Source organism: Pezoporus flaviventris, unplaced genomic scaffold (genome assembly GCF_033815535.1).
Source record: "Pezoporus flaviventris isolate CSIRO_AGI_PZ_B2104156 unplaced genomic scaffold, CSIRO_AGI_Pfla_v1 ptg000006l, whole genome shotgun sequence".
Classification (NCBI taxonomy): Eukaryota; Metazoa; Chordata; class Aves; order Psittaciformes; family Psittacidae; genus Pezoporus; species Pezoporus flaviventris.
The window spans coordinates 9,889,528-9,909,118 of record NW_026892554.1 but is presented as its reverse complement, the minus strand read 5'-3'; the positions used below and the strand labels follow the sequence as shown (position 1 = coordinate 9,909,118).

The window sequence follows — 19,591 nt, the reverse complement described above, 5'->3', positions numbered from 1 at the left end:
TCAATATGCTACCAGCTTCTGTATTAAAATCATTAATATTTTGCCAGGAGAGGTTGGAATTTGAATTTCATTTTTACAACTGTATTGATTAACTAGACTCAGCTTTTGATAATTTAAAATAAAAAGCCTTTTTTATTGAATTTATGCCTAAGTAGTTTGTGTACTGAAAATAAGTTAGTAAGATGTAGCTTAGCTGTTACCACAAACATTAAGAATTTCAACATTTCAATAGCTCAAGGTATAACTTGAGTTTTTAGTTAATTTGTGCATTCCAGAATGGTAAAAGATTAACAAATGAAAACGAGCTAAAAGACTTCTGGGGCAATAAATAGATTTTGTTACCCAGAGTGTTAAATGAAGATATGAAATCCTGATACTTTGAAGTTAGTATAAGTTTTACCATTGACTTCATTGAGATAAATGATTTTACGTCCAGTTCTGTCAGTTTCCAGCTTTAACTTAGAGTCCCCCTTCAAGAAGGGTTTAGTAGTGTATTCAGACAGTGTTATGTTGAACCTTGGGATGTCCATATGCAAAAGTAAGCAATAAGAAGTTTGATAATGACCAAGTCCCATGCTATAAAATTATAATGGGGCTGGAAAAACTGCAGTCAGTGATTTAACTTTGCTATGGCAAATAAAAATTCTTTGCTAGGCAGTAATGAAAATAACTTTGGTGTACAGGATGGAGGAGGAAGTAGGAGAATACACTTTATTTTCTATGCTGTTAGAAGATTTGAATGACATTGTGTCTGTTTTAAATTTGATAATAAGTTTCAAGTTGGATGAAAAAAATAGTTTATGGGTATTTCATAAGTATTGACAGAGTTTTGTGTATCTCTTTCATCCTTTCAGGAGTATCCATTCTTGCACTTAAATTGTTAGGATTTTGTGAAGACATGAGCACCTGTATGTTTGCAGGACTTCCTCCTTTAGTTTGAAAGAGAGAGAATATGTTGAGGTACTGAATAAATAGCTTGGTCTTCATGCTCAGCTGTTCTCTGTTTTTCATTCTAATCTAAACCAGCCAGTGAGATCAACTTTAAATATCAACCCAGTACATTTAGTTGGAATATTTGTAGTTTGTTATCAAGAGTTCTATTTTTGTGATTTTGCTAGTTTTATTGTGAAACAAATTTGAAGATATGGGCAGTGTTAAGTAAACAGTGGGCAGTAATTTTCTGCTTTTCCTCTTCAGCGTATCATCCAGTGAAATAAGAAATAAACAGTAATTCCTATACAATTCATGGAAAGCCATAGTTTTTTGTCCACACTTTTGGGAAAAAAATCTGCAAATGACTTCATTTTATGTTTCTTCAGCTTTTATGAAGTGCAGTAGTGAAGGAACAGACCCGGTTATTGTCTTTGTTTCCAAAATGTTTGCTGTTGATGCAAAGGCGTTACCACACAATAAACCAAGGTAAGAAAGTGTAACATTTAACTTCCTGATCTACATTAGATACTTTAAGGAAAAAAGGTATGTTGCAAGTGTGGATAAGTTGTTTCAGTCCTGAAAAAATAATTCATGAATTGTTGAGATAAAACCTTTTCAGCAAGTAGAGATTTTTCTGAATGAGGTGATTTTTTTAATCATATTAGAATTAGCATATTTGTTGTTGAGTAAACAATGCATTTGTTGGAGAATAGTACTTTTTTCAGATATATCATCCTAATGCATACATTGTATGCTGTTTCTGGATGTTTGGTTGAAAATATGATTGAGTTGTAATGCTTTCTTAGTTTTTCATTAAGGTTGTGTTGGCATGATCATAACAACTCCAAGAAACACTTCCTGTTATAATTGGCATAATAACTAAGTGATCAGCCGGTCCATTGCAAGTGCAAAATAGAACAGGTTCATTAAAGCAGTCAAAACCTTGACTTTTTGGAGTGAACTGAAAAGTATTAATACACTTTAAATCTTTTTGAAACAGGTTTTTAGTGTTTAATGATCATCTTTCTTTGAGGTATAAATCCGTCTTGATTTCATTTTACTTAACTGCACTGCTTTCAGCTGAAGCCATCTGCTTTTTTTACAGAGGAAGTGTACTTTTTTGATGAGTTTATAAGAATGGGTTTGATCTTAACCTTGCATCCCTCTAAGTCTCTGGAGCATTTTCAGTAGTCAATTTTTGTATTAACTGGCCATTTTATGTTCTTCTGGGATTGTCAATCTACAGTGAAGTAATATTGAAAATACTAATCTTTAATAAATCAGACTGATTCTGAGTATAAATCTTTGTGCAGAAAATACTGTGGGTGTAGTAGTATTTGAAAGCTTTACTACTATCTTAGATTCTTCACACAGTTCCTGGATTTATTTCAGTTTTTTTTTTACCATTCTTATCTATGACTCTTCCACCAAAAGTCTTTCTTGCCCTGAGTTCAGGGAAAAGGTGTGTTGCACTTACGGATGAACCGGACGCTAGATGGTGCAGTTTTGCTTTGACTTCGGTCCTTAAATCTATCTGAAACAGAAGTTCTTGCTCAGGTCCTGATGCAGCACAGCATTCCTTCTTTGTCTGGATTCCTAGATATATACACTAGTGGTGGGTTTTTTCTTTTCACCTTAGTCATCTGCCTTCAAGAAGGGAACTGTTTTATGTGTGTGGTTATATGCCATGTGTTAAACTTTTATTCCTTTAAAAGAGAAAAAAAGCTCCTCAAATGGACAAAAGAATATTTTGAAGAAATTTGCCATGTATTGTGGTTCATAATATATGTATGACCATTTCAGTGAATGATGCACTCGGTACATAACTTAGGCATTGTCATTTACTGGTTGTATTTTCAGCCTAGATAAAAAAAGTGCTGCTGTCAATTTTATTGGTTTTCAGAACACAAATATGATTGCATTTGTGTACTCTAATGCATACTGTGTAACAAATCTGTAATTCTGATTATCGGTCTGGTTTGAAAAATGTCAAGATGTTTACTAAATTGAATGGAGGATTGCAGTTGACTTGATAGTCCAAGTAATGCAGAGCTGGTCCAAAAATTCAAATAAAATTTAGATGAGATAGATTCTGAGATTATATTGCATGAGAGTCCTGTCTATAAAAGGAGAAGATTGTCTTGGAATTCTTTCTAGGAGACTTGGAGGCATATTAGTGATGACTGTGGACAATATGTCTTTTCTCTCTGTTTATCCAGGAAACTGAAAATTGCGGTGTCTTGCTCCATAGTTGAGTGTAAAGTGTTTCTTGCTGGCCTTAATATTGAATTATTAAATAATTTACTAATTGGCTACTATTAAAATGAAATCACAGGACTTTTTCTTTGAGATAATGACTATCAGCACCATGTAATTTTCTGATGAGATAGTAGTAACAATTTTTTTTTGAAGTCACAGTTGGATTCCATATTTTTTTAAAAAATAGTAATTATAGCTAAATATGTACTTCTTGATATTTTAATCATTAAGATTATAGAAGGAAGCAGTTCTTGATTAGATCAGAAAAGGAGGTTAGTTTTAAAGAGGAAGAAAAGCTGTCTCCATGAAACAAAATGTAACTGTTTTAAAAACACAGTATTACATAAATATGGTTCCTAAGCACGTTTTGAATTTTATTGGCCACTGCATGCTATTTGCAGTTACAGAATGCAGATTGTGCTTAACAGAATTGAGTGATGGTTGTGTGGAATGTGTGACATATTTAAACCGTCATTCCATGAGGATGCTCTGTAAGAATGCCTGGGCATAGGGAAGAACAAAGAATGCATACACTGTGTTGATTGACAGGGGGTTTCGTGTTTACTTGCTTAAGAACATTAATATATGTTTTATTTTCCATTTACATGTTACTTTTGAGAAGCTGTAAATGTTCTTGTATATTCTGATATTTGACTGCTGGACCTGTCTGCTGGGTTATGTGCGTCCTTTGGGGCAGGAGACTGGTTTTAAGCATGTTAAATCTGAGATGTTTCTCAAGATTGTTTGTTTTATTTTTATTTTTATTTTTATTTTTTTGGCAAGACTTATACTTCCAGAGGGGAACAAAAAAAAGTAGGTCCATGCTCTGTCATCTTCTTTTGGGTAATGTTACCTTTTAGTACATTACTTAAAAGGTGCAAATTGACTTTGCAGTTTTTATAGTTTACCTTATTTCTGCTATCTGCTTGTAATACTTCTTAAGCATAGGCTGGGAGAAGCAAAAAGCTATTCTAAGTCCAGAGTGTGCAGGAAATGATAACAAAGGTTGGACTTTTAATTAAAACAACCTCCTTTGAGACTGTTCTTGGCAACTAATATCTCCTAAGAAGGTGACTTTAAAATTTAATAGATTCTGTACTAAACCTGATATGTTTTTGCTTTTACTCTTTAAATAACAAAGTTTGTCAGCTGTTACAACACTGGAATACATGGGAAAATAATTTATGGTTGTGTTACAACAGGTTGGCAGCTTGTATTAGGTCTGTCTTTGGAAAGATTTGAAATTTGACTTTTATATGGTACCTGTATGCCCCTGAGGTTTTTATCAGGTTTTCTAAAGAAACAAGAGTTGTGCAAACATGTTTTGTTTTGCAGTTTCTTCTGTCTGAACTTCTGAAATAATTTGCCAGTTCCAACCAAATCAGATAAAAGTGTAAATTTTCTGAAAGTCGGTGGTTGGACAGAGTAGACAAATGATGTCTGCTGCAATGTCTGCAGTGCTCCCTGATAAGAGAGTGTAGTGTGATCTCCTTCACTTTAGATATTAAAATGCCTAAAACCAAACCCAGTGGAAAATGAGGGCAATACTGGCCTCTTTTGAAGTTATGTAATGAGGCCTTGGTAATTTAATGATGCCTGTACTTATTTATGAAGTATCGCTGTGTGCAGAATTAGGTGTTCATTCAGTATATGCTGTTTCTTTCTCTCCTTTCTACCAGTGTTCTACACTGAACAGCCATCTAAAACAGGATGGTTGAGTGTAGGTGTGTAAGTAAAAGCAAGTTTGGCGTTTATGTACAGAGTGTAAATGTTCCAGTTTGCTCTTCCTGAGGTTCAGAATTCTGTCTTTATCTAACCCAGTGTAAAAGAGCAACATACAGTAATTTGTTATGATTACTTTCAGGTAATTTTAGTTTAAATTGTATATCAGATGTTTGTTACAATGAAATCCTCTACTAACTTTGCAGAACTTTGTCTAAATGTCACAGTGATGTGATGCAATGTCAGAAGTAGGAGGCAAACTTTTTATGTTACTTTGAGTCCATTGCTGTTGTAATACTACTGAATAAATAAATGGAGTATGCTGAAGAAATTCCATTTCTATTTTTCAGTGGCAATAAAGAAAAGTCAGCCTTCTAAAATTATTAATGACTGCACAAGGGGATATAAAATCTGTAGTAGCTGTACCATTTTCATCTAGATAAATGGACAGGTACTTCTTTCTCCTCAGTCAGCTCTATATCAGGATTTTCTCTTTTTTACTTAGGTGTCACCCTGAAACATGCATTTTTCCCATAGAATTCTGCAGGAAATTATGATATGGTCTAGTGTGACCATGCATCCCTGCCTGTGGCAGTGGGGTTGGAATTAGATGATCTTAAGGTCCTTCCCAACCCAAACCAGTGTACAATTCTGTGATAACTGTTTTATGATGTCTAAACCAACAGATTGTAGTATACTTCATCTATTTCCTTTCTGCTGTTTCCTAAAACTGTACTGGAAAAAATGTCATTTATGTGATTTTTACCTAATCTTTAGCTAAAAAGACATTACATTGTCATGATCAAAAGAAGTGGACATAACGTAAAGCTCCAACATCTAAAAGAAATTGCTGTCTTCTTGCAAGTAAATTAATTTTTATGTTTAAAGGCAGTATGAGTTTCAGTGACTTCAGTGTGATCTGAACCCATCATCTTTCCTTTGCATTAAGAATTTCTTCTAAAGTGTAGTTGGTGGAATATGTAGTAATAATGGATGAAATCTGGATCTCTGAGCATAATTTACTTCGTGCAGTTGTAAGCTTAAGAGAGAAGAACTTGTAACTTTCTGGAAGTTTTGCTGCTTTATTGCACATCTAGTATGTGAGATAAACGTCAGTGTGTTAGTCAAGAGTTTTTGCAAGGCATTGTATGACACATTCATATGAATATTCATATGAATAACTGAATATTAGTTTTATTATGTATTTCAGAATGAATGGTAATCACTATATAATATAATAAGAAACAGTTATCGAGTATTCCCCTTTGCGGGAGCCCTGTAAGACTGTCGTATGAAATTTTCTGTAAATCCTGATTTGAATAATTTTCAGTTGTTCATTTTGTATATACATGATAATTTTTACTGTGAATTGCCTAGTGCTTTCAGTTGCAGTAGAAAAGATAGGAAATACTCTTAGTAGGTGTACAGAAATTTGTGGATGAAAATAATTCCATAGCCATCAAGCAGTTTAATCCAGAAATTAATGAGCTTCAGAAAGATTTGGAAGACCACTGGACATACTCTGGGCTGACTTGTAGCAAACATGCAGCACTTGTGAGAGTTGTCCTTAGGGATGCTGTTGTCAGAAGTCTTTGAGTGCCAGATGGTGAGCAGAACAGCAGCCAATGATTTAACTAGAACTTAATACTGAAGAGCAGAGCCATGAAGAGTAATCCAGGGGATTCTCCATAAATTACTTGGATTTAAAAATGTTAGCAGAAATTACCACCTTAGTTTCATGAAGTCAAGCACATATCCATGGATTTAAACTGGTAAAAAGTATTGAGAGAAAGTATTCTCAGCGACTTGACAAACATTGTAAATGGTATGGAAGATCTATCACAGACACTTGTTGATGGTAGTGTCAGTCTTTTGGAAATGAGTTGATGTTCTGACTGTGGTGTTTCCTTTTTAAAATGGTCTGAAGATTAAAAGGTTAAAAAAACCAACTATAACTCTTTAATAATGAAAAGCTGTTGTATTTGGATGGTTGATTGCATGAAGAAGTTTAGTTGTAGTTCAGTTAGAACTAAATGAGTTATCCCGGGGAATGTGTGAATGAAGAAGTAGTCAGCAGTAGCTTGCTTACTTGCCTGGAATCTGATGTATTTCATCATCACGATGCTAATAGTATTTATATTATACTCTTTTCCACATTATTATTTCCATAGCATTTGTTTATGACATAGTTGAAGTTGAGTTAGTCATAATGTGGTTATCCTTCTATGTCAGCTCTATTGCTTGTGCCTGGTTCACGGGTATGGTGTCTGGGTATGTTTTTCTGGAGGCAGGGAATCTCTGCGTCAGAATTTTCATTTACTGTTTTCTGTGTGACTGCATGGTCCCATTTTTGTTCTTCCAATATTATAAGGCAGTAAAACCTTTTTTACAGAGTGAGTAAAGGGAAGGAAAGAAACACGGTAGGGAAGAAGAGGAAAGAATCTTTCTTCTCATTTGTTCAAAATTGTTTCCAAAACAGGAAAACCTGAATAAATCAGGGTGTAATTTAAAAGTGGGTTGTTTGTTTGTTTTGTTGGTTTTTTTTTTGTGGATCCAGTGCCTTACGTGCATTAATCTTCTGTGATCTTGAGTGTGCTACAGTTCTATATAAGGACTTGACAACATTATCTTTATATAGTTTCTAATGATACTATCGAGAGTGTCTCATTTTACAGAAATTGATTCTGACAGAAACCAGGATGGAAGTCTAGGTCATACCTGCTAGCTAAAGTCGCACCCACATTCAAGCTGCCTCTTATCATGAGACTATAATTAACTGTGCTTATAGCAATTTATACCACTGCATTCAGAATTTTAAGGTACCTTTGATATATTATGGCTGACACCTAAATATGTATAATACTGATAGTTTTGAAAATACTGTAAAAGGGAAAAAAAGCAAGCAAACTTTTTTCTTTTACTCTCAGGATTATTTACATAAATGAAAAGTATTTTTGGACAATGAAATGTGTTGGAATGCATACATATGTCCTCATGTGTATACTATGCCATCATATATAAACTGCATTTATGATACACTTGGCTGTCTCATCTGTACTTCCCTATCAATCTTCCTCCTCTGGGAATTTTTCGGACATTCCAAACCTTTAAATAGCTTTGAACAGCTGCCTTCAGAAAAAAAAATCATCATAAAAAAGTTTTCTTCTCCACCATCTGCTTTGCATTTTGTATTGTTAAGCCTCACTCTCTTCTGTCGTAAAATAAACAAACCAAACAGAAATACAGCACTGCCCCAAATTTCAGAGTTACATATTCTTAATTCTGGCACAGAGATTCCTTAAGAGATTATTTTTAAAAAGAAAAAAAAAAAAAAAGAAAAAAGTTGAGAAATTTGTAGTGGCAATTTTGCCTTTTCTATGATATATAATGTATCTATCCCAGGTTCTGAGTTCTGAAAGCCTGTGCTTCAGATGCTGACATTTTATCCTGGGGGCCTCTCTTATTTTTAGAGTTTTTTTTAATTTATGTATAGCTTTCTTACTCTTTTGAGTTGAACATTTGGGTTCAAGGTAAGCATGATAACTATGTTGAAAGTGATTTCCTCAAGTGCTAAGAAGAAACTTTATATAATTAAATGTCTCAATAAGCATTTTAAACTAAATCTCTTGCAGAATGTGTTGTATGCAGAAAAGTACCCATATTGTGGTATAAAAATATCTTAAGGGCAGTGAGTTGGTCTCAGACACATAATCTTTTTAAAGCTTTCTGCCCCCAGTTAATTCAGTTAAGGACAGAGTAAGTCCAGTAAGTATCTCTACTAGCTACACATAAAAACTTTGACCTTTAAATAGTGTTTGCTTCCCTTCTGGGGAGTGTGGAATAGTTGATATGGGCATATGATTCAATAATTTTTATCTTTTTTCTATTTATATGCTTGTTCTGTTTTCTTCCTCTTATCATTACTAGTACAACTATTCAGGAAATTTTGAACTGTTTTTCTAAGTGTGGAAATTAAAGAGAGGAAGTAACTTGTCCAAGTAAGACCACATCATGTAGATGGGGTTTTGCTGTAGGATTATGTTCATCTTCTTGAGTTGATGTCAAGATCTAAGACTTTGTAGTTAGTTTGTCCAGTTGTGTTGTACAAATGCATGTTTTATCATAGAGAGGATTCTTCTGTTTCTTCTCTCGAGGTAGAACTCCATTAAGAATATTCATGTCATGTAAAGAAATGCATTGATTATAATTTTGAAAAGAAATTATTCATTAATGCTGGAAAGCAATATATATTTATATTGCTTCCACACCAAACAAGCAAGCAAAAATTGGAAGCATTGTAGTTTCATGAAAAAAAATACATTCATAACTTAGTTATTTTTTGTGCTTTTAAGCCACAATGATACAGATTTTTTTTTTTTAATATAGGCATTTGACAGCACAGATTAAATTACTAAACAGATTATTCTTCAGAGTATCTGTAATGATTATAGCAGGAGCACAGGTTCAGCTCTTTCATATGGGAAATTAACGGAAATGGTGGAGGCATTGGAAAGAGATGTGAAATAAGTTTCCTTGTTTGTACTTTAGAAGATAATCTCATATCACAGTTTTTGTAATATGAGAAAAAAACAGGATTTCAGGCGGTTCTCTTACATTTCAAATATGTGTAACTCACTTTGGATAGGAATTGCATCAAATATTAAAACGATTTTTTGTTGTTGTTGTCTCAATTTTTAATTATTTGTCCTTAACAAAGTTAATAGCTATGGAAAGGTAGCCTGCAAAGGCTTTTCCCTTCATTTGAACATATGTCATAAAGACTCCTTTAAAATAACGAAGACACCACAAGTAATTTAAAATGACAGTATTTTATCCCTGTGTATGTTGAAGAAATGCTTGGTATTTTTTTGTAACTATCTTGGTATAGATAAGGTTAGATTAGTACACTGTATTCTACATCTTGGCTGTCATTCTAAGTCAGGATAGCATACTCGACATGGTGGAAAAAAGTTTTGGAAATTGGCTTGGATCTTTTCTGAAAAAGTGACAATTCACACATCAGTGGGTGAAACTTGATTGATTTTAGCAAAAGAAACAGAAGTTTAACATGGTGGCCTCTTCCTAATCATGAAAGAGGAAGAGTTCGCTAATATTAGCTGACATAAAATACTGTGATATGGTACTATAGTATCATGGGGGCAAAAGGCATTCTGTATAAATTTTTACTTATACCAGATACAGTATTCTAATTGTTGTGATTTAATTTATTTTAAAATAAGTTACATTTCCAATTACTAATGTTCTAAAATACAATGTAGGCCTTTAACTCCGGAAGAAATAGCTCATCGGCGTGAACTTGCAAAACGAAGGCATGCAGAAAAATTGGCAGCAAATCAAGGAAAGGAGCTGTCAGAAAACACCCCGAATGAAAATCCGTCTGAAGTAACTGGGAATACTGGTGATACAAAAGGTATATAATATTCAGCTGTTTTTATCAGAGGACGTTTTATTGTACTAAGCATTGTAAACTGGCTGAGTACCTGACAAAGAAGTATCCACATGACAGTCCAAACAAGATGGAAATGAATGGCAAGTGAGGAGGGATTTGTAAGAAAGCTTGTAGTTCATAAATGCTCTGACATTCCATGGACACCTTTTCCTATAGCTTGAGAATGTGCTTGGTCTCAGTACTTAGAGTCAATGAAAACAGATAATGCTTGAAGGAGCTGCTCTGCTGAAATATGAAGTCATATTCACTCTTATGTAGAAGGGTCAGTGATTGACTTTTGACCTTGCATATGGGGTAGAAAGATTCAGGTTTGTTTAGCTTGCTGCTAGAACCTTCCTATGGACATTTTACTAGCATGCTTTATTCCAGTATAACCTTTAATTCCTCTAAGCTTTTATGAGAGTAACTGTTTAATTATAAACAAACAATATTTAAAAAACCAAGCAGGCTAATAACAAACTGATACAAAAGCAGGGTATGAGCAACAAGACTGGATTATGAGGTACAGTGATGGGGGTTGGTCTCTTCTGCCAAGTCACAAGCAATAGGACAAGAGGAACTAACCTTGGTTGCACCAGGGGAGATTTACATTAGGTATTAGGAAAGCTTTCTTCACCAAAAGAGTAGTCAAGCATTGGAACAGTCTGCCCAGGGAAGCCGTTGAGTCCACCATCCTCTGAGGTATTTAAAAGGTGTGGAACTTAGGGACATGGTTTAGTGGTGAACTTGGCAGTGTTGGGCTAAGTTATTTTTTCCCAACCTAAATGATTTTATGATTCTGTTTCTTGCTGTCTTTTAAGATGTCGCCAGATGTGATGTGATAATATCTAATTGATTTTTTTTTTTTCTTAAGATGATGAGGCAGAAACTGGTTTTATACTTCCTATATTTTTCTTTGATTAGGTGAAGAGCAAGAGCTCACTGGTCAAGCAGAGAGTGTGACCTCAAAGGCAGTGAAACAGGAAGCAGAAAACAAGGAGTCTTTCATTGCTTTTGCTAGAGTGTTCAGTGGTGTGGTGAGAAAAGGGCAAAAGATCTTTGTTTTAGGACCAAAATATGATCCTGCTGAGTCTTTGCATAAGGTAAGTGGTGACAATGAAATAAAATTAAAAAAAAGAAATTCCAAAAAGTATCAAAGTAATTGTGGTAATAGCTGATTGTGCCTGTAAACTCCTTGTAAACCTTAACTCTTCCAAAATAGTTCAGTGTTGTATTAGCTAACAATAAATCCAGTATGTGCATACTTTGATTCAAAGAAAACTTGCGTAGGAAAAAAACAATACTTTGGGGAACAGGAAAAGGTATGTAATAGTGTTGAAAAAAGTTGTATTAAATGTTTTGAGATTGTGACCATAGAAGTTCATTACTTATGAATTTATTTTGAAACATTTGTTTCGTCAGTGACAAAAGTGAACTAGGGGTAGCAGACATCTAAATTATCAAAGAAAGCATTATTTTTTATTTTCTTGTAGCATTTGCTTTTTTACCACAAGACTTCATTTTTGGAAGGGGAAAAAAATACAGTATATGTTTTTTAATACTTAACTTTTGAAATGAGCATGCTTTAGAATGTATTTCTTAGCTTTGGAATGCCGAGAGGTTTTCAGGAAAAAAAAATTTGTCATTATTAAGTGATAAATATTCAACACTGGTTGCTTTACTCTGTTTATAGCTGTCATCCCAGTCTTCTGCCACAGATGATCTGCCATTAGTACCTCATATGACTGCGTGTACACTGGAGAATCTCTACTTGCTTATGGGAAGAGAACTTGAAGATCTTGAAGAAGTACCTGCAGGAAATGTTCTGGGTAAGATGTAACTAGTGTTTAATTTCCTAGAAATGGAATCCTTATATCATCCAAAATACACTGATCTATTTTTTTATCTGATTAATGGTAAGAAAACTTAAATAAATCTATGAATGTTTTGAGGCATGTTGCGTGTCAGAAAATGAAGGCATTCTAATTAAACTGTGATTTCTGTGAACTTTGAATTGAGGGGGGGGAAAGATGTATGACTAGGAGAAAACTAGGGATTACATTAGCCTGTTATCTTCAGGTTAGAATATTGCCAGGTAAGCATTGCTGCTAGGAATTGCCAAAGGCAGCAATAAGGTCTCTTATTTTATAAATTGCATGGGTTATTTACAATATTTTCCCAACAGTGGAAATTCTGAGATACAACGTCTGTAGTGAGCAGATAATTGTAGTTTTATGTATGGTCTGCTTGAACTATGGTACTAAAAATTATTTCTTTTATGGCTGTGGCAAATTTTGCACTTTCTCCATGGACAAGTTTCAAAGTGGTAAACTGTCCTAATCATTCAGTTTTGCACTTGTGTGCCATATTCTGAGCAGGTTTGCTCTAGAGTACAAATAGTATTCTTTACTGGCTTTTTCCATCGTTTGTCTTTTTAATATCAGAACTGGTGTTTAAAACTTAAGAAAGTGTAAAAATTAAAAATTATTTGGTTCTTTACTTTTTCATTGAATAAGACTGTACAAACTACAGGAAAAGAGAAGATTTTTGTTATTTTCATGTCTATTGTCTGATTTTTAGAAATGTAAATACATAGTAAATTACCAATAGGGGTACTCTGTCAGCTCTTCAACTCTGGCTGGATTTTGTAATCTAGGCAGTTAAACTGGTTGCTTTTAGCATGTGCTTGGCATTCAGACCATAAGTAGTTAATTAGATTTATTTAGAAGCTTTATATTTTAAAATTCTGAACTATACGTTACTGTAGCGTGATGCCTACATCATGGTTGACCATTTTCAGTAACAAGATTTATTAAGTATCTGGTCTCTTTACTTCAAAAAGTGATTAAGAGTTAGCGAAAAATAGAGCTCTCTAAAGCACTGCAGTAAAAGTGAAAGGATGTTGTCTTTGTGCTTGCCAAGTAATAAACACTTTTGGAGCTGCCCCCTGCAGATCAAAAATATACTGTGAGAATTTATGCTGTCTTTAAGAGTTGGACCAAATTTCAGGGAACATTTTTGTAACCAATTGATTTTACCAAAAAGTTGAGAGTAGTCTCTTCTGCTGAAGGCTGCTCCTCAGTGGGGTCTAGCTTTTCCATAATGAGAAGTATATTACTTGATCAATAGCAGAGTGCTAAATGCTGACATAACATTTATCATGTTTAGAAGAATTCATTGGAATTTTAAAATCAGAATTAAATCCGAGTTCTTAGCCAGACTACTTTTGATTTAATCTTTTTTTTACCAGATCATTTAGTCTCTATATATTGACAAAACAGGCTTTCATTTTTACATAAAACATACAAGCTCAAGTATACATGTATTTTTTAGTCTGATGTAATTTTAAAGAATGTTTAAAACTAAAAGCCCTAAGTACTTTCTTGTTCATTTGTTTCTTCCATTTCCCTGTGAAGCTGCAATTTACAAAAATTCAATAAACACTTTTACTGATGGGATGATGATTTATTGCACTCAAAAGAAAATGCAATGCACTTAAAAAAAGGGCAAGTAGTGATAGGACAAGGGGTAATGGCTTTAAACTGAAAGAGGGTAGATTAAGATTAGATATTTGAGGACATTCTTTACTGTGAGGGTGGTGAAGTGCTGGCACAGGTTGCCCAGAGAGGCTGTGGCTGCCCCATCCCTGTCAGCGTTCAAGACCAGGTTGGACAGGGCTTAGAGAAACCTGCTCTAGTGGAAGGTGTCCCTGCCCATGGCAGGGGGGCTTGGAACTAGATGATCTTTAAGGTCCCTTCCAACCCAAACCATTCTATAATGCAAAAGGAATCTGTAACAATGATGATGCAAGACACTTACTATTCCAGTTACTAACAGCGATTTCTGTTTCAAAGGCCATTTATCTTCCAGTTTAAAAGCATACAGCAGTGATTTGTCTCCAACCATATAAGGAAATTGCTTGCAGATTATCTAGTAAATTAAGGAAGCTTTTCTGAAAGCTCTGTAGTTTCAGTCTGTATAATTAAATTATTGCCATGAGGAATACACAGTTAATTGTGACTGCTATTTGCACTTTAAAACTCCTGGTGTAGGGGGTTTTCATATTTTGTTTCTTCAGGGTTTGGGTTTTTTTTTCTCCTATTAATTATAGGTTGTTTCTTATAGGGAAGAATCTGCTTGGTCCTAGTAAGCAGCCTTTTTGTTCTTTATATTTGCTTATACAAAGGTTTAATGATAAAGGCATGGTCCAGTGTCTGAAGGGGGCCTATAGGGATGCTGGGGAGGGACTCTTCATTACGGACTGTAGTGACAGGGCAATGGGTAATGGGTTAAAACTTAAACAGGGGAAGTTTAGATTGGATATAAGGAGGAAATTCTTTCCTGTTAGGGTGGTGAGGCACTGGAATGGGTTGCCCAGGGAGGTTGTGAATGCTCCATCCCTGGCAGTGTTCAAGACCGGGTTGGATGAAGCCTCGGGTGAGATGGTTTAGTGTGAGGTGTCCCTGCCCATGGCAGGGGGCTTGGAACTAGATGATCTTAAGGTCCTTTCCAACCCTAACTATTCTATGCTCCATGATTTTCTAAGTTGTTTCACTGAAAATGGAAAGATTTCATCCCTTATTCCTTGTGTTCAATGAATATTTCTATAAAGTACTAATCTTTTAATTGTTAAAAATTCGAGAAGCTTGTAGGTTAGATATTGTAAGGGGAGAAGGTAATGAAGCATACTGTATTTGAACTACAAAGCTGTCACACAAACAGAACTCAAGAGCATCCAGCAGAAGAGTGATACTATGTCCCTAATATGCATAGCCATTCTGGCAAGCTTTGGAAAGTTATTTTCTCATATTATTCTGAGTTCTGGGAAGCAGGGGAGACAAACTGCTTTGCATTAGTTAATTTGTATTGCAAGTTTGCAGCTGAAATGTTTTGTCAAAAGTATTTATCAGAATGCTTTAAGCAGCGTGTAATTTTCATGTAATATGGCAAACACAAAGTACTGCCTCCTTCCACATAGCTGTTTTAGTCGACAATTTTTCTTCTTTATAATCTCTGTCACCACTATACATGTTTGTAGTCCTTGAGATGAAATATAATTTAAAAAGAATTAAAATTTCTTGGGGACGAAGCACAATGAAATCTTAATAAGTCTTCTTTTAAAAATTATTTGTTAGAATATTCTATGAAAATAATAAAATTCTTGTCAAGCAAAAGCACCTGGCTTGTAGAATTTGTAATTTAGAAGCACTATTGATTTTTCCACTCAGAAAACTAAGGGGGAGTATGTGAACAAAATGTCTTATGAGGAGAGAGTACTGTCTTATTTTCCACTTATTTTTCCCCACCACTTCTGTTAGAGGTCCTGTGCCAGCAGACAGGAAATTACACTTGTTAACTTGGTACTGTGAGGTTCTACTTTGTACTACTTTGAATGAACAGAGACCTTGCAGGAAGAGAATTTAGTTGCTGGAGCAGCAGATAACATGAGATACACTAGATTAGGTATGTGCCCTTGGGTTCCAAGTGCCACTTAAATTTAGTTGAAACTGCTGAATGAAAAACATGATAGTCATTGGACTGAGCCCATGAAAGTACCTGAAAAACATGATAGTCATTGGAATGGGCCCATGAAAGTATCTTGAGGCTTGATTTGGGAAAAATGTTGAAATACTGACTCAGAAATAAATCATATGTCTGATGCACTATTTCAGGAATGCTTTATTTTTCTGTATCGTGCCACAGGCATTTTGCATGGTCTGCAGTTGCTGAATTTGAATTTCCCTGTGGTCATCACGTCTGAGTGTCCTGGGAGCTAGAGACTTGTATTGCAAATGGTCCAGCTACATGTGCTTACTGGAGTGCTAGCCTTCTCTGTATCACTCTATCCTTTTTAAGGGCCATATGCACTTGTGTACTGGTTTCACTGGTCTTGCAGGTGGTCTGATGCCTTATCTTGACAGAAATAGTGTTACCTGATTTGTAAACTCTAATGAGGTATTTCAAAATCATGCTTAAATTCCAAGCATAGAAGTACTCTGTGCTTTCAAACATTAAATGCAACAATTACACCTGGCACCTAAATCTGTATCTTAAAATCAGTTGAGAGCTTTCAGTTCAAAGACATCTTGGGCACTTTTTTTTGATCCTCTCTTGAAACCTCCTTAATATCCATTGGAAAGAAAATGTTGTATCATAGACCTTGGACACAAGTCTATGCCCCGTTTTGAAAACACTCTTCTCCTGTGGCTTTAAAAAGAGAATCAGTACTTGGAGTATAACTTCCAAAGGCTGCTTGACTGATGTATCATTGCATGTTCTTAGTGACGCTGTAATTAATACTGACCTGTGTTTGCATAATCCAGTGCTATCCAAATAGCCAGCTGCTGTAATTGCCCCACTCTCTTTAAAGATTTGTCCTACCTTACTGTGACAAAAATATACCAGAAAAGGAGCTTGATATAGACAACCATCTGGCTATCCAGGTGTATTTAACTTCTTTAGTTTATTGAGTGTTATGGAAGCTTAAGCTTTTGCTGGGACACCCCTGCCTTGTGGTTCAGGGAACATTGATGATACTGGAAGTTCCTGCTACCATGCAGGCATCTGTTCCATATGTGTTATATTTGACAGGAAGTGAACCCTGACTGTAGCATTAAATTCATTGATCTGTAGTTTAGTTATCATAGCTCTTACTACTAGTGCTTAATTTCTCTTACAAAAAGGAAAACTATAAATGGTCCAGTCATGAAATGTTAGTTGATTTAATTAGGATGTTGTATGTGGGGTCTTCTGATTGCCAGGTAGTGTTAGGTATCATGTAACAAACTGTAGAGTCACACAAATAGAAAAATAAATCTAACATAAACAATTTTTATTTTCAAATTTTTTTTGTTAATAAAATCAATGGGAAGCAGAATTTATTATCTCATTTCATGAATGAAAAAGTGTTCCTTCTTTACCAGGAGGGAAAACAATAACTTAAATTGAAACAGTGTTAAAAGGAGGTTGTTGTGGGCAAGTTTTAAATTATTTTGCTTATAATACTATCTTAAGAATATTTTGTCTAAATCAAAATGACCACTAAGTAAGTCTCACCAGTAAGTCTGTATTCTGGGGAATGCAAGAAGTGGGGATGTTTGATTCACTTGTTCCCATGCAAGAATCTCTCCTTATACGTATATATACACACACACTTCTTTTTTTAGACATGTATTTGTTTAAACCAGGCAAAGTACAAATACAGAAAAAGCATCATTTTGTAACACTTGTTCTGATATTTTTGTGGTTGAAGACAATAAAAAGAACTTAGTGGTTGATCCCCAAAGTGACAAAGGGAAAATTAGAAGGCAGTATGTGAGGAAAAAGTAATTTGGGCTCATAAGTAAAGACTGAGCAAGTGTGTGCCCTCCAGATGCACACACATTATTTTTCTTGTTGCTGTCCTATAACTGAAGGCAAAATGCCTTTATATATATATATATATATATATATATATATACACAAAAAGGGGGGGAGGGTGCAGTAAGGATAACAGTTGTTGAAGGTAGTGTAAAAATACTGTAAATGGGCAAGATGAAGTAGTATTTTTATATGATGCTATCCTGCACACCAGTGTGGAAACAAAGGAACATGTTTCTGAAAACACTGGTTTAGGTACTTGTGTAAGTACAAGCATGTTTAGGTACTTGTATAAGTGAGTAACGTTATGTTGTTTGGTAGGGTTTTTTTTTTTTAAACTTGGTTCAGTGCTATATTTTTTCTGAATAAATAATTGAAGGATCATAAAGTGATACATTTTTGTTAACTGTAATAAATTTATCTTGTCACATTGCTTGTGTACTCCTGCATGTGCACACACTTGAGTTCAGTATAACAGGTATCTTAAAATTGACATGTATACTGCTTTTTATCCTCAAGTGGCACAATAGCTTTGTGTTTGCTAGCATACAAACCCCAGATTTCTTTTACAGCTGCTTGAATGAATATTTAAGTGTTTTTGTGTTTTGTTGAATACTGTCAAAAGCAAAGCCTTTCCCTTACCACTAGATTTGTAGTGCTTCAGTGTAATGCTCATAGGAGGCTAGACCATTTCCTGAATGTAGCAGTGTGAGTATCACGTGTTCTATCAAATTAAGAGCATTTTTTTCTTTAACTTACCAAGTGATGTTGTAAAAAGCAGGAATCTAGAAGTCACTCCTGTTGCCAGCTCACTATGAACTGACTTTCTACATGACAGACTGCTGTGTACCTTGGGTTTTCCATTTCTCAAATGCTTGTTTCGCCATTCAGTGTTCCTTCATGTTTTAGTTATTTTTAAAACACTAACAGGATTTTTTGACATATTAACAATATGACATGGGGAATATAGGTGATTGCAGAGTCATACTTCAGGATTTTTTGTACTGTTCTGAAGAGGAGTGCCATACAGCTGCAGTTAGCGTGAAGAGCTGGTATGAAGTAGTATAGCTAACCTCATTGCAAGGTGTCTAACAGGCATTTTATTCCTTTAGGACTTCATCGATCAATTTAGGAGCTTTTAATAAGCAGCCTCTGTTAAGAGCAAAGAGCAGCTGCAAGCAGCGATGCCATTTTAAAGGCCCAGAATGGCTTTTTAGGATTGATGCCAACTAGCAAGCATTACTGCCTTCTGTGAAAGCCCTAGGAACAGTCCTGCTGTTGCACCAGCCTTTTATTTCTGTGCAAACATTTGGTGGGCTAATTTCACTCTCTGAATCTGTAATGTGATTGTTAAAAAAAATTAAAAAATAAAATAGCTGGCTTGAAGTGATTCCAGCTGCAGGGGCTGTCTCCTCTCAGCATGCTATGATCAGTGAACACAGGAGGGCAGTCTTTCTCAAGATTGTCACTGAAATTAGCTTGAAATAGTGAATGAAACAAAGAAAACTCAAACCTTTGTCTCCAGTTTTGGAACACTTAACAGTTTTTATCGCTAACTGCCATCTTATAACCCCAATAAAGTAATGTTGCATTTTTAACTAGTTCAGTAACCCAGCATTAATCAGGAAAAGGTATATAATTGAATGGATTTTGGTTTGAATGACATTTTGTCTCTGTGAACTGTTGAGTTTATCTGATGCTATTGTATCTATATTAATTTCTACCCAATTCATGTTTTATAAATAGTTAAATTGTTAAAAAAAGTAAATATGTTAAAATTGTTTCTTTGAGCTAACGACAATAGTCAATCTGTTGTTAGGCCTCCAGTGCTGGAAACTGAAACCGTTTTCTTGACTCTATTTTTGCTGT

At 34.8% G+C, this 19,591-nt stretch overlaps 1 protein-coding gene across 2 annotated transcripts in view; it reads left to right on the top strand.

The window, feature by feature from the left end:
* Window positions 1–19,591, top strand: part of EFL1 (elongation factor like GTPase 1) — a 76,597-nt gene that overhangs the window by 11,719 nt on the left and 45,287 nt on the right. For both annotated transcript variants that reach the window (XM_061446828.1, XM_061446826.1), the window contains exons 12-15: window positions 1,320–1,419; window positions 10,194–10,345; window positions 11,288–11,466; window positions 12,057–12,192. In XM_061446828.1, the coding sequence (XP_061302812.1) occupies window positions 1,320–1,419; window positions 10,194–10,345; window positions 11,288–11,466; window positions 12,057–12,192 (567 nt within the window). The remainder of the gene's footprint in view (window positions 1–1,319; window positions 1,420–10,193; window positions 10,346–11,287; window positions 11,467–12,056; window positions 12,193–19,591) is intronic.